Source organism: Anabas testudineus, chromosome 5 (genome assembly GCF_900324465.2).
Source record: "Anabas testudineus chromosome 5, fAnaTes1.2, whole genome shotgun sequence".
Taxonomy (NCBI): domain Eukaryota; kingdom Metazoa; phylum Chordata; class Actinopteri; order Anabantiformes; family Anabantidae; genus Anabas; species Anabas testudineus.
The window spans coordinates 12,038,952-12,063,368 of record NC_046614.1 but is presented as its reverse complement, the minus strand read 5'-3'; the positions used below and the strand labels follow the sequence as shown (position 1 = coordinate 12,063,368).

At 40.6% G+C, this 24,417-nt stretch overlaps 1 protein-coding gene across 1 annotated transcript; it reads right to left on the bottom strand.

Moving 5' to 3' along the window:
* Window positions 1-1,062: 1,062 nt before the first annotated feature.
* Window positions 1,063-23,116, bottom strand: LOC113154703 (zinc finger protein 385A-like). The gene is given in 7 exon segments (XM_026349041.1): window positions 1,063-3,093; window positions 3,179-3,366; window positions 3,678-3,911; window positions 4,545-4,719; window positions 8,954-9,064; window positions 12,991-13,136; window positions 22,758-23,116. Coding segments are annotated over 7 exon segments (1,269 nt in total). The 5' UTR covers window positions 22,768-23,116; the 3' UTR covers window positions 1,063-2,688.
* Window positions 23,117-24,417: the final 1,301 nt, after the last annotated feature.

Here is a 24,417-nt window from a genome sequence, read left to right as displayed (position 1 = left end):
AATTATTTAATCTAAACTGAATAAATTCCACATGGCAGCTATCCAGTGTATTTAAAAGTCTAGCAAACTAAATATTGTACATAACTGGCACGGCTGAACATGTAAAGAATTAAAAAAAAGAGGTAGTACCCCAGCTGTTACTGAGCCCATGTTACTGCGTAGCTGTTGCAACAACCAAACAAAAAACTAAAGATGAATCAAGTTATGTAATCAGCTATATCAAGCTGTTAAGTATAGTGTGAATTGTGCAGCATACAGGATGGAGTCACTGTTAATGTTTCTGCAGTTTTTAACCTGCCATTCTCACCACTGAGTGGCAGTAATGTACCTGCTTTAGTTTCTCAAAATGCATTTGTAGAGCAAGTTCAGAAATCTCAGTCATCCAAGGTTCTAGGTTTCCAGGCCTTAATTATAATCAATTCTGTGCACATTGCACAAAAATGAATACATGAACATTACATTTATATAATGCTGAGTTGACCACCGTGCCTATGGCTGAGGTGTCACCCTTGTCAGTTATTACTGTGTAAACATGATGACTGCTGTGACTTTGTGGGTGCTCGCTGACACTGCTGTCTCAGCTAAAGAGGACTTTATTTATTTTTTTGACTTGCTGCTGCAGCTTGGTGCAACCATTGTAACCACAGAAACTACACCGACTGTGTGAGTTATTTATACAGCTCTTCACCTGCAGTGAACATAAGCAATGAGGAGAAATAGTCTAAGACCAATGTTAACTTTATCAGCAGCAATCGGTGCCCAGAGTGATGTCTTTAAATGTTGAACTATATTCAAATAGTTCAAACTAGTATCCAGTAAATGCTTTGCCAAACATGGCATCTAATAAGTTGATGACTTCTGCTTTCAACTCTATTCATGCGTAGCAGTGATGTCATCCTCTAATGTCCCGTTCCTGTGCAGCCAAATGCATTTGTAAATTATTGCTGTGATTTATGTTTAAAAAATGTAAAGAATTCACCAGTCAACCGCGCTTACAACCATAATCTCAGTTTAATGATTTCATTTATACTTTTTTAATTTAACAATTAGGAAGACCCAACATGTACTTTTTCTAATTTTTTAAATAATCTACATGTACAGCAATTGTTCAATACACTTCTCCTAAATAACAAGTATTATATTTGTAGACATTTTCTTTTATTGCAGTTGACAAGAAAAATGAGCAGGAGTGCTTAAAGTATTGCTACAATTCCCATTTCCTAGAGCTGCCCTCTAATGTTTCTCAAGCCATGATGACAGTTTTCACACAGTTAATTAAGGGTCATGTACGGTTTGAGTCGGAGCAGACAGACTAAACATATTTATCCTACGACAAGTCTATAATACCATCCAAAATGTGTTGTGTTTTTATTTTTGCATACAGTCTATGTGGTCCTTTTCCTTTTGTAACATACTGCTGGTGTCTTTTATCCCACACACCTTAAATGGGATTGAAGTGAATATCCACTCTGTCTAATTAAATGTGCACATAATGCAAGTACCTGCTAGTAAATGAACAATTTCCTTACTGTGCTCACAGTGCTGACACAATTGATTTGAAATGTATTTTTACATGTAGACTTCTCAATGTAGACAACTTCTGTGCTTTGTCAGACTTTGATCCTCATGGTTGTCAGTGGCTTTTTAGGGCTAATGTTGGGAGTCATCAGGGAAACCATTGTGTTGGTTTTTGACTTTCACTAATGAAAGTTTTCCCCTTTGTTCTAATCTTTCATTTCTCCAAACCGAAACCATTTTACCAGACCATGAGAGTGACCATTGATAGCTGCATAGAGCAACAGTAGTAATTACTGCTTCACAACAACTGCACCATTGCCAAACCTTTGACAAACGTTATCTCCAGAATAGCTATATAGGATTGTAAAGTGGTATGATCCACCATACTGTGACAGCCACAGTATGACAATACAGCTTTAAGACATAATGTAATTTCTACCCTTTGCTGTTCCTCTATTGACTTCCTGTTTCTATAACACAGAGGTAATTATAGACCACACAGGTCAATTGTGAAAATGCAGACAGTACAGAGAATGTTTGCCACTAACTTCAGAAACAATACAGAAATTGTTGGTACCTTATTCTCTTTATAGGCGATGAAAACAGATCTTTACAGTGGTACAATCCACTATACTGTGACAACTACAGTATGATACCATAGGCAACTACTCTATCTAACTCAACAATGTTTTTGATAACCATAATGCTTTGGCTAGGTAATGAATCTTTGCAGAGATGCAACAAAGATGAACAGTTAAAGTATAATAGAGGCAGGGTTGTGAGTCAGATACAGTGGATCATTTAGGAGATGAACGTATTTAGTCTGTTGCAGATAGGTGGATGCTTAAAGAAGTCCATGCTTGATAGAAACTAGTTTATAAGTTCCTCTTCAAACTATCTGCAGAGTCGGTCTGACAATGCAGATAGTTCAGTGAAACTGGGTCAGATGGAAACATACAGTCTCTTTGAAATATCTGAGATTTGTCAGTTATCTCTAGTTCTCCCTGTTAATGTAACTACTGGTCTGCAACTATCATATGCACCATGAAGAGTCATGATAATGAAACACCAGCCGGAGCCACATCAGCCAGTTTGACTCTTGATGGCACACAGTTGCAGGCCTCCACTTCACAGTGTGCTTCTTGCTCATTCGTCCTTTTTCTGTCACCATCAGTAAGGAGTAAAGAGGATTGGCCCATGTGTGGTGCGGATGGGCCCTGGGGCTGGCCTCAGCAGGCTGAGGGGTGATCCCTGTAGGAGGTGGTGATGAGGATGGGAGGTTGGGCCAGGAGGACGTAGTGCCAACTGATTTGAGGTAGCTGCGGCTGCCATTGCTGCAGCAACAGCCAGAGGATTTGGTAAAAGTCCGGCCCCCAAAGTTTTTGGAAGTTCCTTTGAGAAAGTCAAGAAAGATTGTAAGTGAATGCGAAACAATTAAAAGTATTTATGCATGATAAATATGTATGTTGTGGTAAACTGATGATCTACCATAAAGTCTGTGCGCTTCTTGTGCCGACTGAGAAGAGGATTGGGTTTTCCTGCAACTCCATCCCGATGCCTCCGGCTAGATATATGCTAAAGTATAAAATAGCAAAGCATGAGTATTAAATGTGAAGATTGTCCGGATAATTCTATTAAGACCTTTGTGTAGGTTTCTCACCTGTTTAAGCTGCAGCTCGGAGTTGACTCTGACGTTGCAGATCTCACAGTGGAAGGTGCGTTCCTGAGTATTGGGGTCAGAGGAAGGCTCACCTCCCTGCTCTGGGCTGGGTTTAGGACCTAAGCGTGGATATGCTTTTATAGGCCCCAATCCACTGCGAGCCTCCAGAATGGTTTTGTGTTTGGTACCTGGGGACAACATAAAGAAAGGTCCAACCTTAGAGGCTTTGTTACAGTGTATTGCATTTACTAAATATTAAGCTGACCTTGTGGTGAGATTATTTTCACTGTTTCCAAGGTAAAGAATGAGTCTTAGAGTCTTTTGTGTTATTATTTGAGAGACATTATATTTATTAATATTCTGACATTTTATGGCAAACTAATGAAAGCATGAAATTCCAAAAGGTTCACATACTTTTTCTTGCTATTTTACATGAAGTAATAATAATGACATTTAGTAATATTGTGTCAGTAGGCAAGCTACAGTGTGTTTGAGTTACCTTTGTTATGTGCCTCCAGTTGTGAGAGGGAATTAACAGCTACTTTGCACAGAGAGCAGTAGAGAAGCTTCTTGGCTTTCTCTTCCTCTGACTCTCCTGAACATGGGCTAGGTGCTGGGGACGGGGTGTCAGGAAGACCAGCCGCTGCTGCATCTACAGGGGGTGTACTGAGGGCAGCGGAGGGGGAGGGACAAGCTGGCAAAGGTGAGTTGACAGGAGGCAAGAGAGAACACTCTGCGTCTGTTGAGTTCAGCATGGGTGTAACGGGGGGGTTAGGGGTTGAAGGTGACTCATTAGAGTTGGAACAGGATTGGGTGTCATCTGTAAACAGGACAAAGTTTTAGGTTAGTAAATTATTTGTCAGACATTGTGAAGCATACAGTATCCAATTTGACCTTCTTGATCATGATATAAAAGAGTGAAAGTGATGCTCGTTTTCCTGCACTAGCACTGTGCTAAACCTCTGACTTGCTGAGGCTGAACACACAGCTGTTCTGCTCCATCTGGACCTGCCTGCAGGAGTGTTGAGCCCAACGTGGTGTTTGATGAGTTTCATTATGTATTACTGTATTTTAACATGCCTTTTTGCACATGATTTCTATTGTTTACAGTAGATCAACTCAGTACTGAACCGGGTGATGACATTTTCATCATCTGAGATGTGCATTAATAAGAGGCATCTGTGCAATGAAGGTTGTTATTCATGCGTGCTGGAGTGCAAATTATGCTAATTCACATTAGGGCACCAGCACCACCCTGGTTAGTTTCAGTCCTGTCACTTTACAGAACAGGCGTATGGATCATCCGTGTCACTTAGTGAAAGATTTGTGTGTGTGTAACATACTGTATGTCAGAGGTGATGCTCACCCTGCTTATTAACATCAGGCTCAGGGGCGGAAGACATGGGGCCCGGTGGTGAGGGTGAAGAAGTAGGGGCAGGGTGCTGCTTATCACCATCTTGGAGACGCGCTGTCTTGGATGTCTCAATCCCTTTCACCCGTCTAGCATGGCGGTTCCCCTTATAGTGAGCCTCTGCCTGACTCTGGCAGAAGAAGAAAACACAGTAGAGATTTACATGTAATTAATTTATGTTGAATGTGAATTTAACACTGAATTTAAACTGCAGTTGCATCATGAATTGCCCCGGTGTGAACTGTTTACATTGTAGCAGGAACCGAACACACAGTGACCTTTTGCCATTGCCATGTCGGATAAATCCAAATAGATAATAATCTAAACAAACCCCTAAGTGTTTGTCTCAATGATAATTGAATAATCACTCTGAAATATATTCTGACACCCTGCATATTTAGTGCATTGGAATAAATGAGCGTTGAGCTGATGGTTTGTGGGTCTGATGTGCTGATGAGGCTGTCAGGAAAGATTACCCTCTGGAATATTCTCGCCTTCCTTCAACACTGGTGTAATCACTGAACTGGCCTGCTGAGCCGATGATGATTATTGAGTGGAGGGATTATCTAAAATGGACTGGATATCTGTGGGCGACCAGTGACAGTTAGCCAGTCAGCTACTGAGAGAAAGAAATTGAGAGAATCAAGACGGGTGTGTATTTGCCTGCTTGTCCTTGTATGACTGCACTTAAAAAGATCAGTTTAAACTGAAATAGAAAGGTGTGGACATTTTGGAAAGTCACTAGTGCTTGTGTAGACTTTGTGTTGCAGATTATAAGGGTTATGCTCAAGGCTCTGGAAGAAAATGTACATATTATGATCAAGCAAGCATTGTAACTATTGAATGGTTTAGGGAAAGATTGTGGAACAAAAGAATAATTTAATGCTGCACAACTTTCAGGCTTCACTGGAAAACACACATAAGCTCAAAGTAAACATCTTAGCTTTATCTGACAGTTAACACCGAGCCTGAACCATTTTTCCCCTCAAAGGTCAGTAGGCTACTTTTAATGAAATTCAATTAACACAGAACCACAGCTTGCTGAAGATGGAGGCCTTGCACTAAAATGAGCGACAGCTGACATATTTATGCTGCAGTGTTCATCAACATGATTCCCAGAGTGAACACAGAAAGACACACTGCTCCACCTAATGGTCTAACTGAACCTACAGATTTATATAATTTTAATATATAGTTAATTTTAACAATTTTAACCTGGCTTCACATCAGGCTCACTACTTATTTACTTACTCACTACAGAATCATCCAATGTAAAAATACTTTTAAGAGTCAGTGGGCTAGGAAAGAAGTGTTGCCCTCCAAGTCTAGATATACATGTCCGTGTCATCATCAGATGAAAAGGAAGGCGTAAGGCACAAATATAGTTTGTGTAAGCTCTTTGCTAATACTCAGGCTGAATGTGTGACTGTATGTGCATGTGTAGGCACAAGCTGGGAGCCTTGCTGGGGTTAGATTAGTTTCACTATGTCAATAACAAGGCTGAAGGATCCACATATGGCATGTGACAGGTACATGTTGGAGGATCTGTTGGGTGGGATGCCTCACTGAAGCAAAGGGGGCACTGGGACATGTCTGAGATGCCTCTATAAGCCCTTGGTATTAACTGCCAATGATAGTTACCCGTATAGCCCTTATCCTTATTGGTGATGACAGAAAGGCAGATATAGCTCTGCCTGTGTAACCCAACTCCTCCGACTGCTGCTCCCCAAAGCCTTGCAATTAGACATGGACATGAAGGCCTAAGAGTTGACAAACAACTGACATCTTCAAGCTTGAATGGTAGAAATACTTGACTCTAACGTCTTCTAGTGGCAGTTTGCACAGGTGCTACCCTCTTAATTTTCATCTACCATTTCTGCAACTACCAGTCTTTTTCTTTCTGTGTGAGTTTTAAAACCTTTACTTACTGTGACCTTTAGTGTCAGGACTTAAGAAATCATAGAAGGTTCTACGTCAATTCAAGCATAAACATCATGAAGAGCTCAGAATAGGTGGCATGGGTACCACGATGACAATAGGCTGCAAAAAGGTGAACGCATCTGATCATTTGCATTAGAAGGAAAACAAAATAATGATAAATTATAAATGATGTTTGACATAGTAGGTGAAATGTACTGAGCAAAGCTATGAAAGAGCCCATGGAACGGGGGATTAAGATGAATGAAGAAGCAGAGAAGGGATTTAGAGGAGAGAAAATGGGAGCAAGTGAATGTCCCTGAAATCCTTTTTCTCTCTAAGCAGGATGTGCTTTGATGTTTTATCTATAAAGGGACAAAGGCACAGAAAGCAGAGAGAGCTGGTCTAGCAACTAGATCTACTGTATGGGGTACAGGCAGCAGTGACGGGAAGAGGGGGTGGAAAGAAGCTGGTGAGGTTGAGTGAAGGAGAAGGGACAGAAGATACAGTTTATCTCACAGAGGAAGAAACAGAAACATGAGGATTGACAGTGGAAAGGATGAGCAAACTAAAATGGTGAGCAGGAGCTGCAAAGAAGAAGAAGAACAAGAATTGAGGATTGAGTGGAGGGAAAGAGAGAGGGGTGTCCAGTATGGTGCTGCAGTGGTGACGGTGGCTAATGCAGCATGGTCTGACGTCAGCCTTGCAGCAGAGCTGAGCTGAACACAGACAGGCTAATCTGTCCTCTGTGGCCTAAAATGAAATGCAATATTGTAATTACAACATGTGGGACTACAGTGTGGTAGCAGTAAGAAGCACCTGCTTCTGAGTGGCCACTATCAATCAAAGAGTCTCTCTCTGACCTTATGTAAGTACTTGAGAATTCCCATTTAATACCGGCCTCTCTTGAACATAAGAATGAAACAAAAAGTTTGGAATTAACAATATTTGGCCCATGACCTGAAGAATCATTGGTGAGTGTTTGTCTGCCTTTGACATGCATCACAGCTCAGACAGCATGTGCAAGCCAAGTACTGCACTCTAAGCAGAGTATTCCTTCATTATTAAAGAATGTCCACCATGCTTAAAGCTCCCAGTCTCTCAGGTTACTGTAGAAAGTACTGTAGAGCTGCAGCACAGCAGATGCACAACGTGGTAAAACCACATGCAGGACAAACAGGTGGCTCAGTGTTAGACATCTCATTATATAACAGACGTGATGTGAGCCAGAGCCACCAGCCCAAAACATATCATACACGCACATTCAGTGAACTCACAAGCACTATGTAAAAATTAACACAATGAAGAAAATGGACTTCCCACTTATGTACGCCACGATCATGTAAACCATGTGAGAACATGCAGGTCTGAGCAGAGGAGATATAATTAAGTGACCCCGCACAGAGATAACAAGGCAGTGTTAGCAGTTTCAGATGACCTCCTCCACCACTGCATTTACAGTACATATATTGAGTGCTTCATCACTGGAATTAATTTATATTTGTAGGCTTTTGTTTGATTGATCTAATGTTTAATGCTTTGAGGTTACACTGGTGGGTCCTAAACCTCAGGAGCCATCTGTAAAAGCCCTTTAAATATTGATGAATACACATCACTCATGTTTAATGTAGAGCTTTAGATGTGCTGCATAATAACTGTATTTGTATATATATCTACAGAGATGGTTTGAACAGAAATGTCGGGGACTGTGTGGTGAAAATTTCTCTATGCCTAAAATAAAAACATTGTATTAGGCCAAGGCATATTTCCACTGCAATCATGCTCACAAACACATACACACCGTCAAAGGTCCAGCTCTACTCTCATAACACGTCAGTCATGTCATTCAATATCTGGCATTTGAATGTCCACTTTATGAGTTATTTGTTTTCAAATCTCACTTAACACTACTGCCTGTTTAATGGGGACACTCAAGTCTGTCCTCCTAAAGTTTCATCACTTCTGGCCTCTGATTTCAGTTCCTCTGCCTCATGTTGGCAGAGACTCTACAGTTCATCCTGTGACTTCACCCTTAGACAAACCCTCCATTAAAACCTCAGACAGGACCTGAAACTGCTCCTGTTATAATTGAAAGCTTGTTATCAACACCTGAAATTTGTCTTATAAATGAAAACATTCCTCTACTTTTAAAAATAATTTCCTTCCAGCAAAAAAACAAAAAACAAATATTGAAGCCGATAATCTCCCAGCTAACTTTTTAGATCATAATTTAATGTGTGGCATGCAGGTGGGGGAAGAACCTAGGAAATTACTATTAATATTATTATTATTGTTTTTGTTGTATGTTTAAATTTCTGCTTCTCACAGTTTTGCTCTCACGTTTTGGTTTTGGAACAAGTAGAACTACCAGGAGAAAAGCTGCATAGTTATGGTTGCTAATGTATGCCTGGATTATATTGCCTATAAAAGCAATCAAGCTTTCATACCTCTGAATTGAAGCGTATTTGACAGACGTTGCAGGAAATGATTGGCCGCTTTGTCTTCACCATTGGTGGCCCAAAGGTGTGTGTCATCACAGCTTTCTGGACAGGATCCATCTGTGGAGAGACAGCCCAGAGGTCACCTTTAAAGATTCTGTTAATACAGGAGAAACTCAGACGCAAAGTTTCTGTGTTTCTTCTAACTGCGGTGGACTGAAAGGTTCACCTAAGTGGATGTGGATGTGAGAGAAAGGTCTTAAAAAAGTGTGGGTGAATGACAGGAGGAGCCGCTGAAGGGGGAAAAAGCTGGGAGATAAAAAGAGTGGAGAAGAGTGAATTGAAGAGGGAGCAGTGATTGATGAGGACAGGAGGGTGTGTGTTTTCTCAGCAGCAGCTGGTGCTGCTGTCTGTGCCTGAGTTCTTGGGTGCTGTTCAAACACTTTAATTCATGCTGGGGTTAGACAGGCCTAATTAAAGACTCTCTATCTTCAAAAATTTGTACTTAGTATTTGTGCAACAAAACCTTCTCATGTTGGATCATCATACTGCAATATCACACAAAACAATAGTAGAGAAGCAAATGTAGTGACGTTATAGCAGGAAAAGAAATTGAGTTCAATGGAAGGGAAATTAAATGTAGCTTTTTAAATAACAACTACACAAATAAGCTAATAATATATATATATATATATATATATATATATATATATATATATATATATATATATATATATATATATATATATATATATATATATATATACACAGTATATTGAAATAGTGAAACAGTAAGAGTAATCAACTACTATATAGAGAGAAGTCTGCATGTATGTATGTGACATATAGTGTTGATAGTGTTAATGAAATCTATAAATGCAGGAATTATGCATGGCTTCAACCTCATGGTACAAATGCAATAAACACTGTGTTGAAGTAGTTAACTATCAGAGGCATAAATGTGTCATTACAGAGATATAATTACTGTCATTAGAGATGCAGCCCAACATTTATCCTATTAGATGTGTCACCTAATATCATTAAAATGAGGAAGTAAATGTATGATATTAATTAAACACTGAAGCGACAAATAGATTTTAAAAACAAAATACATGGGACAATGTCTGCCAATTTATATTGACCACAGATGAATACCCCATAAGTCTCTACTGAAATGTTTACTACCCTGTTTTCCAATGACTGGAATGGACTCATGCGCGCTCTCTGACCCGCAGCCACAGTGCTGGGTGTTGCCCTCATTAAGCTGCCAAAAGTAAACTGCGGTTTTACTCAGCCTCTCATCTCCTGCTCAGACTCTGAACGCATGCCGCCAAATGAGAGACTGTTTACATTCTCAAGCTGAAGGCACCAGGGGAAATGATATAATTGGTCTGAAAACTTAAACCCTGTTTGAAACCATTGTTAGACATATTTATAGTCTTGAGCCTGATTCTTTTTGTCTGTCTCTTATCTCTTGTCTCTAACTCACCCCTGGCTTGTTTTGAGTTATTTTATATAGAGACCTGAAACACCTCCAAATTAGTTTGTTTAAATTTGCACATTTGTTTCTGTGCCAACATTGTGTGCAGGCGAAGACATGACATCTTGTGTGTTTGTATGCGTATGAGTGCATTATTGATGTGTTGATGCCTTAAGGTAGGCAGAAACTAACAATCCTCTCAGTGCCCTCTATCTTTAACTGGTGGCTATTGTACAACATGTTGACCTCTCCTTCTCAGCCTTTCACCACCTGTTCTCTCTAGGATCTTTATAAATTTGTCCCTGCTGTTAGAATATAACCTCATCGATCTATTAGTCCACTTTTTGTCTCATCTTAAATTCCCTACAGAAATTCAATGTCAGGCTGTCATCAAGCTTCTGTCAGCAAAGTTTTTGCGTTGTCCCGCTCTGTTAGTCAGACCCGTCAGCGAGATAGACCACTCTGATTGACTGTTCATCTTAGCAAATACCAAGAAGAGTATATGTGGCTCTGCATCAATTTAGTGCACATTAACATCTTCCCTAAATACAGAAAACAGTGTACATGAATACAGTGTCATGCTAAATTAGTAAATGAAAGGCAATAGACATTCAGAAGATTAGCAGGAATTCCATTCAGGCTCCAATTGAATTACATTCACAGTCAATGACCAACTGCAATAGAGCCATAGATTAATAACATGTACATTAAACTTCGACCTCACAGAAACATGGATTTTCTTTGCAGTGCTACAAATCAACAAAACAACAGAGGTTAATTCCCTTTCTCCGCCCACGCATTGTTTCACTGTGCAGCATACGCAGCTTATAAATGCTAGCAGGTGATACCTTCAGTGTACCCTGGAGAAAGTGTCTGGCATGTACAGGTCCTGTAACCTGGTGAGAAAGACCTGATGCTGTATGAACTCTCTAGATAACTCACAGAGCTCCACACTACACAGAACAATTTCTCCCCAAACTGCAAAATGACTGTAGTTGAAACAACAGTGTCAGGTGTTGGTGTCCTTCTGCCCTTCTCCCCGTCCTTTCAGTGCCTGCAGCCTCTGTAGACGAGCAGGCTGCGTGTGGTCGTCCCACTTTAAATAACAACTCAGAGCATGCTGCAGCTTTCCACCGACAGTAGACAGCAGTGTTGAAGACTTGTTTTACTGCACAGACCGTGAGTGATTTGAATTGAAGTGCACTGGCATTCATGGCCACACTCAATGTCCTCAATGAAGAAGGATAAATCCAGGCCTGCATCTATGCTTACATTTTTGTAGGGAATGTAATCAGTAGATGGATTGTGTTCCAATTCAAATTTTAGAATAAATGAAGTACTACATTTAGCAATGGAAAGCCAGTTGGAAGGATGTTGGGACTGCAAAGTGCAGGACTGTCACGCTAAGGCTTTGTTTAAATAAACCAAACCCGTGAAACAGACGTGTATGAAGTGTGGATTATTTTCTATTCAGACAGACCACCATCATTTCATAAAGCAACGATGCCTAACAATAACACCAAGCGTTTAAGATGATCACTACAGTCCAAATTCTAAATACTTGTAAGCATTGTCTCCTTCTCCAAAAGGAAAATATATAACAATATGGCCAGCATGTTTTCTTACATAGTTTTTGGGCATTTTGCTTTTATTTGATAGCAGTAGTAGTGGAGAGACAGATATGAAAGATAGTACAGGAGGGGGGGGGGGGGGGGGTATTACATGTGGCAAAGATCCCCAGCTGTACTTGAACTAGGGATGCTGCAGTTATGTGGCACGCACCGTAACCATTCAGCTACCATGACACATCTGCTGAGCATGTTTCTAATCTGTGATGACAAATAATGGTCATTTTATTGTTCCTTTGAATCTGTGATGTGAGTGTCTGAATACAATTATAAATAATTTAATAATGTAGGAGTCAGGCAAACTGGATGTTGACCTGCAAAATCTGAATATGGCAGGAAAAAAATACGTTATGTGGGATATATTCAGCATCACATTTTGATTTCCCATTTATATTTATTGTCAACACATCCTTGATATAAAAAACAAAAACGCATTTGCTTTTGCACTGTAGTTGTGTAGAAACTACAGAGACATGGCTGGATCATAAATTCTAAACTTATGGAAGGGTCATTTTGTCCAAGTGCATGCAAATGAGCTGAATGATGATGTGTATGTATGTGTGTATGTGAGTGTGTGTTTGTGGTGCTTGTGCATTCCTGTTTGTCGTCACGCTGACCTTCACATGAAACCCAATCTGGAAATGAGAAGGAGCCACAGAAAATGCTGACTGTAGTGAACACAGCCTGTGCCTCTTATTCAATTGATTAGCTGTAAGTCATTTTATTGCAGTAAAACACCTGCCTGGACATTCTCTCAATTATGCTGAAACTCACCCTGCTGAATAAAAAGTAAACAGCTTTCACCTCATGATTTTGAATTATATAGTATAATTCATCAGCACTTTATCACTTGTCTTCACTCAGGAGGAAACAAGCTGGTAACAAATCCCAGATACATATGTAATCATGCTGGTGTGCAGGTGCTACCATTCACTCACTGTGTTGAAGTTGTGGAAGAGGCCAATGTTTCCTGGGTGAGGTGATTCCAGGGGGAACTGGAGGAAGGGTTTCATGTCCAGTGGAGGTGGGATGAGCGGTGGGCTCCTGAGGAAGGCAGGGACCGGCCCCGGTCTGTTTACACTTCCTATGGTAGAGGCACAAACAGGAAAATCAATTATTTAATTATAGTGAATAAAAAAAAAAAACTTTGACCTTTTGGGATGTGTGATTTTTGCTGAAAAAAAATGAATGAGAATCTAATGTCCATGTGTAAATATGAAGCCACTGCCACCAGCTGGTTAGCTTAGCACAAAGACCACGAACAGGGCTAAACAGCTGCACTGGCTCTGTCTAACAATAACAAAATTCATACTGGGCTCCACTACCACCCACACCTCTCTGCTCTGTGCGTCTCTGCTGAGCTGCTACTTTTCTCTCAGTTGAAGCTCAGCAGCGGTGAATGCCTGCACTTGAGGAGTCTTATATGATGGGCAGGAGGGCTAAGCTCCTTAAGCCTTGCAGCTGGGGTACTGCAGATATCTGCTTTTTCTCCATTTCTCTCTCTCTCTCTCTCTCTCCAAACACTGTTTTCTATTCCCATTTCATGGTCTCTTCCTCTGTCTCTCTCCGTACACCTCATCTGTACTTTCGTCTGACTCCAGCACCAGTTCTTCTAGCTGTTTTTGTTCCTCATCATCCTCTTTCTGTATCACTCTCTCTATTCTACTTCTGCTTCTCCGAGTTATTCTTCCCTTTAGCATCAAATCAGTGCAGTGCTTCAGGCCCAATCTAGCTATGCAGAGAGAATTTGTATAATCTTTTCTCCTGAGAATCTATGCAATTGTCGCCATTTATTGCCTCCGCTTTGTGATTATAGCTTAGTAATTTTGTTTTTGAAAGAAGAAAAGCTGGACACTTGTCAAAACGGGGGAAAGAAAAGGCTATTTTGGTAACAGCAGAGGAGGTTCCTTGCACTGACAGCAGGGGAGATGTAAAGAATGTGCTGTCAGGCTCAGAAATAGATGGAGGGGAAAGTCTCTCCTCCCAGCGTTCCTCTTTAGACCATTTCAGTCCTTGTGAGGTCGTGGCAGCTGAAGCCCAGCTGGAGCTATTGTCATTTGAGTGTGGCCGCCTTCACATGTGCTGCAATGACGAAGGAAGGTGTTTAAAAGGTGGGAGGAGAACTAAGATATAAAAGTGATCACAGCTTAAATGTCAGTCAGACATGCCGGGAATCCTACAGCTCACATGGTCAACATTATCACCTCTGCAAACCAACCACAGCAAGTGCTGTATAAAAAAGGCAGTAATAATAAATCTTAGTTCACACCATCGTACAAACATGAAGGAAAGAGTGAAAGCTCAACACCAGATACTATGAAGGAATGAGTGTAATTGATAAAAAATAATTATTCATAATTGTAAAATATTGAGGTCGATTTTTTGTTTTTGCATTTGTGATACCCACTGATGCGTGATCGCATTTGTGTAAATACCTGTGTAATGGCTGTAGAGGGTAATACCTTTGTTTTCTTTTGTGAAAACCTGTTTCTACCTTAATGTGAAGACTTTTGGTGCTTTAGGCCGTAACAGTACCTTTTTCCAACAGTAGGTAGGTGGCAGTGTGAGACAGTGGTTGACACCTGGGACTGTAGCCAGTAGTGCGCTTCACTGTTTCCCTCATAATGGCGGAGAAATCAACAAAGAAAGCCACATCTCCCCGTCCTATAATTTTTTTCCTGTATTTCAGTTTAGTAATGTATTAAACCTCACAAAGCAGTTGGTGACTGATCGCTAAGACTAAGAGATTAATTTGGGTGTTTTTTTCAATCGAGAGTAGATTTTGCTGCAAGTAGCAGCAGTGACAGCCACAGTTTATTTTGCTAGCAAGCATGCAGGTCAGGGGTTACCTTCGTTTGGATGGAGAGTGTTGATAATTCAACTGTTTAATGTGTTTTTGGAATTTCTTTATAGACACAGTTGATGCTGGTTAGTATCTTTGCGTTAGTGCATGAAGGATGCATTTATAGCCAAACATTTTTGGGAAGTTGTGTACAAATATGCAAAAACTGGACAGAGAGATTTTTTAACGTTAGTGCTACAAGGATCAGTTCAATATTAATTTTGATTGTTTCATGGTATTCATTGGCAATCATAAAAGTACAGGATCCAGACTTAGACTTAACCTAAAGTCAAGGTTATCTTTGATTAAAACAAAAAAAAAAGTGCAATCTTTAAGCAATTTTTAGATTTAAACACATCTGGATTGTCTGAGATCTTCATTGTTTTCTTGTTGGTTAGTGAAGCATATTTCTGGCACGCTTCTGGTAAATCTGCAGCTCATTTTACGCCACATTACAATTTAAAGGTCAAATCATGTCAGCTGTTACTCATAAATCTGCATTTACAGTCCAGACACACACAACCGGGTAATGTAAGCTGGCACACAGTGCTTTCATTGTCATATTCTGCGCCATCCCTCGACAGCTCAATGCTATTTAAGTGTAGCAGCAGCAGCAGTATCTCCTGACCTACCCTCCTCCAGAGTGATTTACAATGACATCAGATCAGTGAACGCCACGACTCTTCAAGAGCGACCGTGCAGGGAGGGAGAGCATTGATTGGACACATTCTGAGGAGCGTTAAAGTGTTAAAGTGCTGCCAAACTCCATAAATCCAGGCCTCACCATCTATTGCTTTTTCTCTACTAAAATGAACAGACAGCTTTCTCTCACCCCCCCAACCCCCACCACCCCTGTCTTACAGCCTTTTTTTCTAATGCAAATGTTTGGGTGAGAAAAAGATCAATGTCCGTGTAATAGCTTATTGAATTTTTGTGTAGATTGTGAACAAGAAGTGGTTGGACAGATATGAAGAGACATGGAAGGGAGAAAAGAAAAACAACCAGAGGCAGAATCTGTAGATTCCGCAAACCCAAACATGTGCACACAGGCATGCACACACCAATATGCTGTGACTAAGGCCTCTCAAATTGGCAATTCATTTAGCCAATTTAGGTGAAATCATCACAGAGGTAATGTCAATGTCACTGACGTCGCTGGAGCCTCTCAGTATTCCCTGCCTGCCTCCATCTTTGTGCTCCATGCTGGGACTAGGAGAGAAGGGGACAGGAGACTGGGTGACATGCTGTCTACCAGAATGAACTGTGAAGAGAGGCAAAAACGCTACAGGGTTCCACCAAAAAAGAAAAAATAAAAGAAGAGAGAAATAGGCTGAAAAAACAAAACGAAGCCACCTTTAGTTCCAGGCCCCTGGCTCTACATGGTATGCCAGCCACTTCACATCTGCATCTAAATGGGCTGCTGTGCACAGATGACTCTGAGACGAGCTTCTGTGGCAGATTATCCAGCCTCCCCTCACAAACGACCCCTCGCTGTTAGTACAGTGGAGAAGGACAACCCTGTGGTGGCCATGGAAAACCACTGGATTCACTATGTTCTTTGTCTTTCCTCCTGACGTGATGATGATAAATATTTGTTGATGACACTGTTCGGTCATGTTTGTTGTTTCGTGGCATATCTCTGTCAAGTAAATTCATAAAATTATTAGTTACTGTTCAGTTCTCCCAGGTGATGTACATGTAATGCAACTGTAAGTAGGATCTAACCTTTTAAGAACCACAGTGTTAACTTTGTCATGTTGGGGGTGGGTGAAGATGACTCTGTCTTAGTGTCGCATACTGCTGCTGTGAAGGACTGAGCATGAAATCCAATTTACTGCAGCTCAGCTTACCCTCAAGTCAAAGGCAGCTATTTCAACCTAAGCAGGGGACAGATGACAACACACACACACACACACACACACACACACACACACACACACACACACACACACACACACACACACACACACGCATGCATGCACACATGTTGTAGTTTTAATAATTGTTCCTCTTAGACGAGCAACTTATAGGCTCAACACTGATTTATGTTGTGTTGGTTTGTCTGTGATCTGGACAGTGAACAAAGGACACGATGAAGAGACACAGAGTACTGGCTAAGAAGAACACAGTTGATTTCAGGCTGCACTTTGTTTTAATGATAGATGTTCTGCACCCCAGTGGCAAGGCTTAAATGCCGGCTCCCAGAAAACTCTCAGAAGTCCTCTTTCACTGGGAATGTGTTTGTGTGTCTGTTTTTATGCAGTGCTCATGAGATCAGCAGTTCCTTCTGCAGCTCTACTCTCTGATTTTATGCAGTATTTGTAATTAATGAAGACGATTGTTTTCCCACACAGATTTTGCACTGCTCTCATTAAAATTAAAATTACCATGTAATGATGGTAGTACATTGCTTTGTTTGGACGCTAACACTTTCTCATAAAAAAATATTCTGTGTGTCTTTCTCTATGTGTTTATGATTATGATTGTCAGGATTATTATCATCATATAACTCCCGTTGATTGGCAAGGAATAGGAAAGGAGCTTGATAGGAATTATTAGCTGTGGGGCTGAGTGTCTTGAGTGAAGAAAAGAGATCTGGATGAGGAGGGGAGATGAGGTGGAAACAGAATACACTAGAGGAGGGGGAGGAAGCTGCATGTTTTGAGGTGACTCCAAGGTGATCAGAGCAGGTAAAGACCCCTGTTAACCTGCAGGTTAATGCACAGAAGAAATACCATCTGCTTCTTGAGGGAAGCATATATATTCCACACGGCTAAACTACAGCGTGTGACATATGTTGTATACATGTTAAAAATCTCAAGGTAACATTGTCACGGTTTTCAAAGCAGTCCAATCCGTCCAGTTCTTTGTAGTGTATATATCATTTGCACATAAACAGTTTTGGGGTCATTGTGCTGCTCTCCTTGTGGGCTATCTACATCATGCCTTGTTTTCTGCATATGCAAGAATCCCGAGATCTAAATTTTGGTATGAGGACCATAAAAATGTGCCACTTTAACCGTGTGTTTTAGAGAAAATCATTGGCTCCACCTGCTTTTTGTGGTACATCTGTGTTAAGACAGAAGTTAAGTAAATAACTAAGCTATTTGTGAGTTTATTCAGCACTGTAACAACTTTTTTTACATCAAGTATCTCTTCCTTTTTTGCATCTCTCATCTCATAAAACCAAGTCAGGATAACTGCAAATGTCACCTCCTGCAGATGTGTTTTAGCCTCAGCTCAGTTTTTACTTTGTGTCTTACTCCCAGAATGAATAGTAAGCAATAACAATTTCAATGAAATGATATATTCATTAAACAAATCCTGGATCCTAAAGCTCTTTATTTCATAAATGTTCACTTGTGAACATCTGTCTATTCTGTAGCTCCTCTCAGGCTTCAGCTCTTTGGGGATGTGTTGGAACATCCTGAACCTGGCAGCCGACTTTCTCTTTCATTACACTGCAGCACAGTTTGAGGCAAACAGAAAGCTCCACAGCCCGAAACCACCCAGAGCTATATGAGGACCATCGAGAGATTCACCATGTCAACATGACCGCCAACCCTGCCCCGCATTATCGCTCTGTTTGTCGAACCATTTACACACCTGCTGGGAGCTGGAAGAGCACACTACTGCAGATAGAGACCTACAGAAACCTGAGAATGTACAGTACACAAGCAGGCACACAAACACAAAAGCACACATACTCAACAATGGTATCTGACAAATGAGAGCCAGGTGTATCTCCTCATCAGTATACAATAGCAAACACAGAAAGGCAATGAACACTTGATCTTTAATAAACTAATACAACAAAGAGATGATGTATGCAGCTGAACTACATGTGGCATCGTTTCTTTCACAAAAGTAGAAATTACAGGCTACATTTTTGGAGGCGATTGGACTCTGAAACGCAGACTGTGGTTTTAGGCTATAGAATAACCCTCTTGCCAGTTTTAGCATCTCTGAAACCAGTAAATGACAGACACACGTTTTGTGCTGTAGGTTTCAGTTCCTTCTAATGTTGTAATTATGGCCAACAAGTCCTCCAAAGGAAATGACAAATATGTCTTTAACGTTACCCTTGAAAACACAGTATGATATTTTCTGATCTTGTGCCTGCATCAGTTGGATGTTATACAGAACAGTCCTCCAAAACATTCAATACTCTCAGACTGCAACTAAAATTTGATCTGCCACCATATGGTGAAACTTTGGTAGAAACACAAGAGCGACCTGTTTTCTCCATGACATGACTCAGAGGATCAAATGTCGGTCACTTTGGGCGCAGACTGAAATTTCTCAACTGGAAGTATTGTCATAAAATCTGATACAGACATGGTCCCAAGAATGAATTACAATAGATTTTCTTCTATCATCGCATAAAAAATTAATTTGTTGATTAAATTTATAACCAAATACATTAAAAAGTAAATAAAAAACAGGCAATTATCTCGAGTGTTAACTGTAGTTTGTGTTTATTGCTAATTAGCTAATTAATAGATAATAATGCAGTATGTTCTAGCATTTAGCTCAAGGTATCATTATGCCTAAATGTAGTCTCGCAAAGCTGCAAATTATGCTGAGTTGCAAACACTTGTTGTGACTTGCCTGAGGATAATACTAGACAACGTAATGACCTTGACCAAGGTTGTCATTCACTGATGACAGAAACTCAGCGTCACTCAGTTGCTCAGTATATTCCGCTGTGTGAGACATAGGAAATAGGAGCCTAATTACGTGATTGGGGAAAGTTGAAGAAAACTGAACTTCTGCAAAAGAGTTGAGCAAGAGCAGGGTGTGTATCAGTCAAGATTGTTTTGAGTCCAGTGGAAATTGAAACAATTTACTATCTGACATGAATGAATGGTTTGTTGTTATTTATTATGTGTGTTCATTCTGTAAGTAACTGGGACAGAAAAAAGAATGACTTGGGAAAACAAATCCCAGCCAGTCAGTTTGTCTGCAGATACATCAGAAAATACACATCTGCTCATAGCATCATAGCATGTAAATAAACATGCTCAACACAACACACCTAAAGTGCTACAGCTTTCGTCTCTTAATGTGTGTACAGTGAATGAAAGGAAATATTTACAGCACTAACAATACCCGATATTGTCAAAGTAAAAGACGTTTGTTTGAAATCACTGCAAATGTATTAAAAATTCTTCCTTGAGATATTTCTACAACTTGATTAGAGTCCTACGGGAAAGTTGATTGGACATGAGTTGGCATAATCCAAGCCATGAAGTCCAAGGACTTGTATTGTATTGAGGCACAGATATGTGGAAGGGTACAGAAACATTTCTGCAGCATTGAAGGTCCTAATGAGCACAGTGGCCTCCATCATCTGTAAAAGGATGAAGCTTGAAACCACCAGAGTGGGGCACCCGGCCAAACTGAGCAATAGAGAGAGAAGGGCCTTAGTCAGGGAGGTGACCAAACACCCGATGGTCACTCTGAAAGAGCACTAGCATTTTTCTTTGGAGAGACAACGTTCCACAAGAACTACCATCTCTGCAGCACCACCAATCAGGCCTGTATGGTAGAGTGGCCAGACAGAAACACCCCTCAGGAAAAGGCACATGACAGCCCACAGGGAGTTTGCCAAAATGCACCTTAAAGACTCTTAGACTCTGAGAAACAAGATTCTCTGGTCGGATGAAAACAAAGATTAAACTGTTTGACCTGAATGCCAAGCGTCATGTCTGGATGAAAACAGGCACCGCTCAGCACCTGGTCGATACCATCCCAACAGTGAACCATGGTGGTGGCAGCATCATGCTGTGGGGATGTTTTTCAGTGACAGGAACTGGGGGACCAGTCAAGATTGAGGGGAAGATGAATGCAGCAATGTACAGAGACATATTCATAAAAATAAAACCTTCTTCCAGAGTGATCTGGATCTCTGGAAGGGGGCGATAGTTCATCTTTCAACACAATAACAACCTGTTTTTGTATTTTTAATACATCTGCAAAGATTTCAAACATACTTCTTTCTTGTTGTGAGTAAATAGTAAATGTGTGAATGTCAATGTCCAAGTCATGAGCTTTCTTACATTGACCCAGTTTTGGGCTAATAACAACAAAGTCACTGTAAATTTTCAGGGTTATCCGACCTTCTCTTCTTTGTTTACCAGTCCTGGCTCTGTCATGTGCAGTAGATACTGGTTTTACATGTATGAAATGTGTGTCAGTTTGTCAGAAACACATAATGAAAGGAACATTTCTCTGCTGTAAATGTCAGTTCTTCATCCTTCACTGCATTGCCTTGATTTAAAGGTCATGCTGCTTATCAGGGACAACATGCACCTGTGATTGAGAGATTTTTGTGTGTATATATATATATATATATATATATATATATATATATATATATATATATATATATATATATATATATATATATATATATATATATTGCATGCGCATATTACTTCATGTTGTGTGAACAGTGATGCAAGACATTAACTTTTTTATAGTGCCAAGGGAGGTCTTTGCGTCAGACTAGAAGAAGCCTTGGCCCATTTTTAAATAAATAAAAGCCTTAGGCCTCTGGGTCTGAAATATTCATCATAGAAATCACACAAGAGTTACTAAACTGTGCTTCATACTGCTCTGTGTTGAGAGAGATGAACCAGCTTTAGCACATTTCCTTTATACTCAGTTGCTGATCATGTTTAAAACATGGATACGTAGTGGTGGTTGGAGCGGCAGAGAGGAGGGATTGTGGTGATGGACAGCAGGAGAGGACAGAAGTGGACACTTTGTATGTTCATCTCCCTGTCTTGTCAACACTGTCACTGGCCTTTAATGAACACTATTTCAGTCTCTGGATCTACATCTCCATCTGAGTGAAGGGAACATAATACAGTATATAAAACCACATCACCCCAAGTTGTTGTCAAGATCATGTGTCAGTGTGTTTAGTGTGTAAAGCTCGCAGAGTTAAAGCTCTGCACCAGGAGAGGGATTACGACAAGCTCAAGCTCATGTTCAGATCACAGTAAGACTCTGGCAGGCATAAGAGCAAGCAAACAAAAATAAAGTTGTGAAAAATTCATTCAACACACAAATCTGGAACAAGGTTGTTGTAACTGATCAAACTAAGTAGAAGTATGCATTATAATACACGATTAACAAGACAACACCTTTAAACTAAAAATATAGAACTAAAATGCCTCCATGACTGCGTCACATTAATCAAATATAATTTATATTTGAAGAAATCAGCTTTTTTGTATGTTAATAAAAATCCAGTACCTGGAATGCGTACATAGGCTAACAGGCAAAATATATAGGCAGTCATGTCCATATGTAGAGATGTGTGTGTATGTATCAAGTGGACTCTTTAGTATGACCTGCTGCAGAAATTGGGTGAATTATTGTTAAACATGAAGACGGAGATGTTGTATGACTTTCTGATTTTGCCTTTAGGCACTAACAAACTGATATGTCACATCATATAATGCACTGAAATTAGAAGAGAACATGTTCGGTGCCTTGACTGAGGGTCAGGTTGGGGGAATTACAATGACATAAGAAAATGTGATATATTTTGATATTGTTTTGTCATATTTCCAAACATTTTATGAATAACTGTGTCACATTGTTTGGCTACCTAAATCCTACCTATTTCCTTCATTGCATTGAATTAAAAGGTGAAATCTGAATAATTGTGATGATGGAACTGAAAATGAACTGGAGAAATACAACGCAATTTTACAAAGAGGCAGCAGCCAGAAGTTTGTGCCAGACACGAGCAATCACCTTCACACAAGAGGAATGTAACTGTAAAAAAACGAATCAATCCGATCAATAAGAGCAAAGAGGCAGAAAAGCTTTCTAGCAGTGTCTTACCCAAGATCATCCTGTATCCTTCCACTGTCAACTTCTCTTCCCAACGTTAATCTTCCTGCTCAACTCTTCTTCTCCGATCAGCTACTGAGGATACTCAAACCTCAAGCGCCCACCTTTCTGCCTTTCAAAACTCAAACGTGGATAAGACGCACAGCCTCACAACCTTGACTTTCCATCTCTAAACTGGGTGTCTTCCCCTGCTCCGTTCCCCTCGTCCACATGAGGTGCTTGTTCTCCTTCAGATCTCGCCACGCTGCTCTTGTACGGCCAGTTGCTGCCAGAGGAGAAACACAGCAGCAGCGCACTCAATCTACAGCAACGAAGCCTGTAATTTATTCCCTGTTATGCACTGACTCTGGCAGGAGCAACACCAAAGAACACAGCTGAGATGGAGGCTTGCCTCACTAAAGGAACCTCTGCACCACAGCATGCCTCTCTCTCTCTCTCTCTCTTTCTCTCTCTCTCTCTCTCTCTCTCTCTCTCTCTCATATTTTGGGGTTGGGTATATCCTAAAGGCACCTTGCATTCCTGAATCCTGATTGGCTGGAGACTTAGCCAATGAATGCAGCCGCTGCTGAGCATTTTCTTGGGGTGTTTGAATCGAGAGGCAGAGTGATGATGCTGCTGTCAGTCCCTTCCTCCCTCTCTCTCTGTCACCCTTTGTCTGTTGGTTTACTATTATTATTTTTTCCCCTCTCATTTCTCTCCTCAACTCACTTTAAAAACATGTATATCATCATCAGCCCTCACAACATCCTCCCTCTGTATGAGCCTGGAATTTTTTTCTGGTTTCCTTTTTTTACCCCTCTGTTGGGTCTACAAAAATAGCAGTCATATATTTTGAAAAATGCTGACCGAGTTGGCACTGCGATTGCCACTCCAAACAACTATGTGAACAGAACAGAAAGAGACTGACAGCTTGAGAGATTTGACAAAGCATTGGAGGGATGGAAGGAGAGAGTGAGGTTAACGCAGACTGACTTGGGGATAAAAGCATGAGGTGAGGAAATGTGGAAGATGTGGTGAAACAGCGCGATGAAGGATGCTGACAGCTGTTTGACAGGCAGACAGACTGCTGAATGAGCTCAAACAGTGAGCTTACCACACGCACTACTGCAACATTTAGCAGAATTATGTACCTACTCACAAGGTTAAAACAAATACAAATGATAAATCAAATAATGCTGCATGCCAGCTTGTGTGTGTGTTTAAGTGCATGTGAACCCAGGGTAAGCTTTTTGTGTGTGTGTTGTCAGATAAGGTTTCCTCATTAGTAAAGGTGGGCTGAATAATGCAGGCCGGTGTATTGTTGTGGTCAATGGGCCAGGTGCTAATGTGGCTGTCTGAGGGTGGAGGGGCAGACTCAGCATGACTTTAATGGATGTCACCATTGGAAACTGAAACCGGACCACTGGAATCAGGTGGCACACCATCCTGCATTTGTGTCTTTTTGCAGGTTGGTGAGTCTCTTGGGATGTAGGGGTTGGTAAGTACTTTAAATTGTTTGCTTAATAAAATGATCTCACTGGAAATTCTTCAGAAATCAAATTAGAAATGAAACTTAATTACGGCCTTAAATGACAAGGGTCAAACAAGATCTTATTATTCAAATGCATGCATAAGAAAACTTTTAGCACGTGCACACACAGGAGTAGGAGTA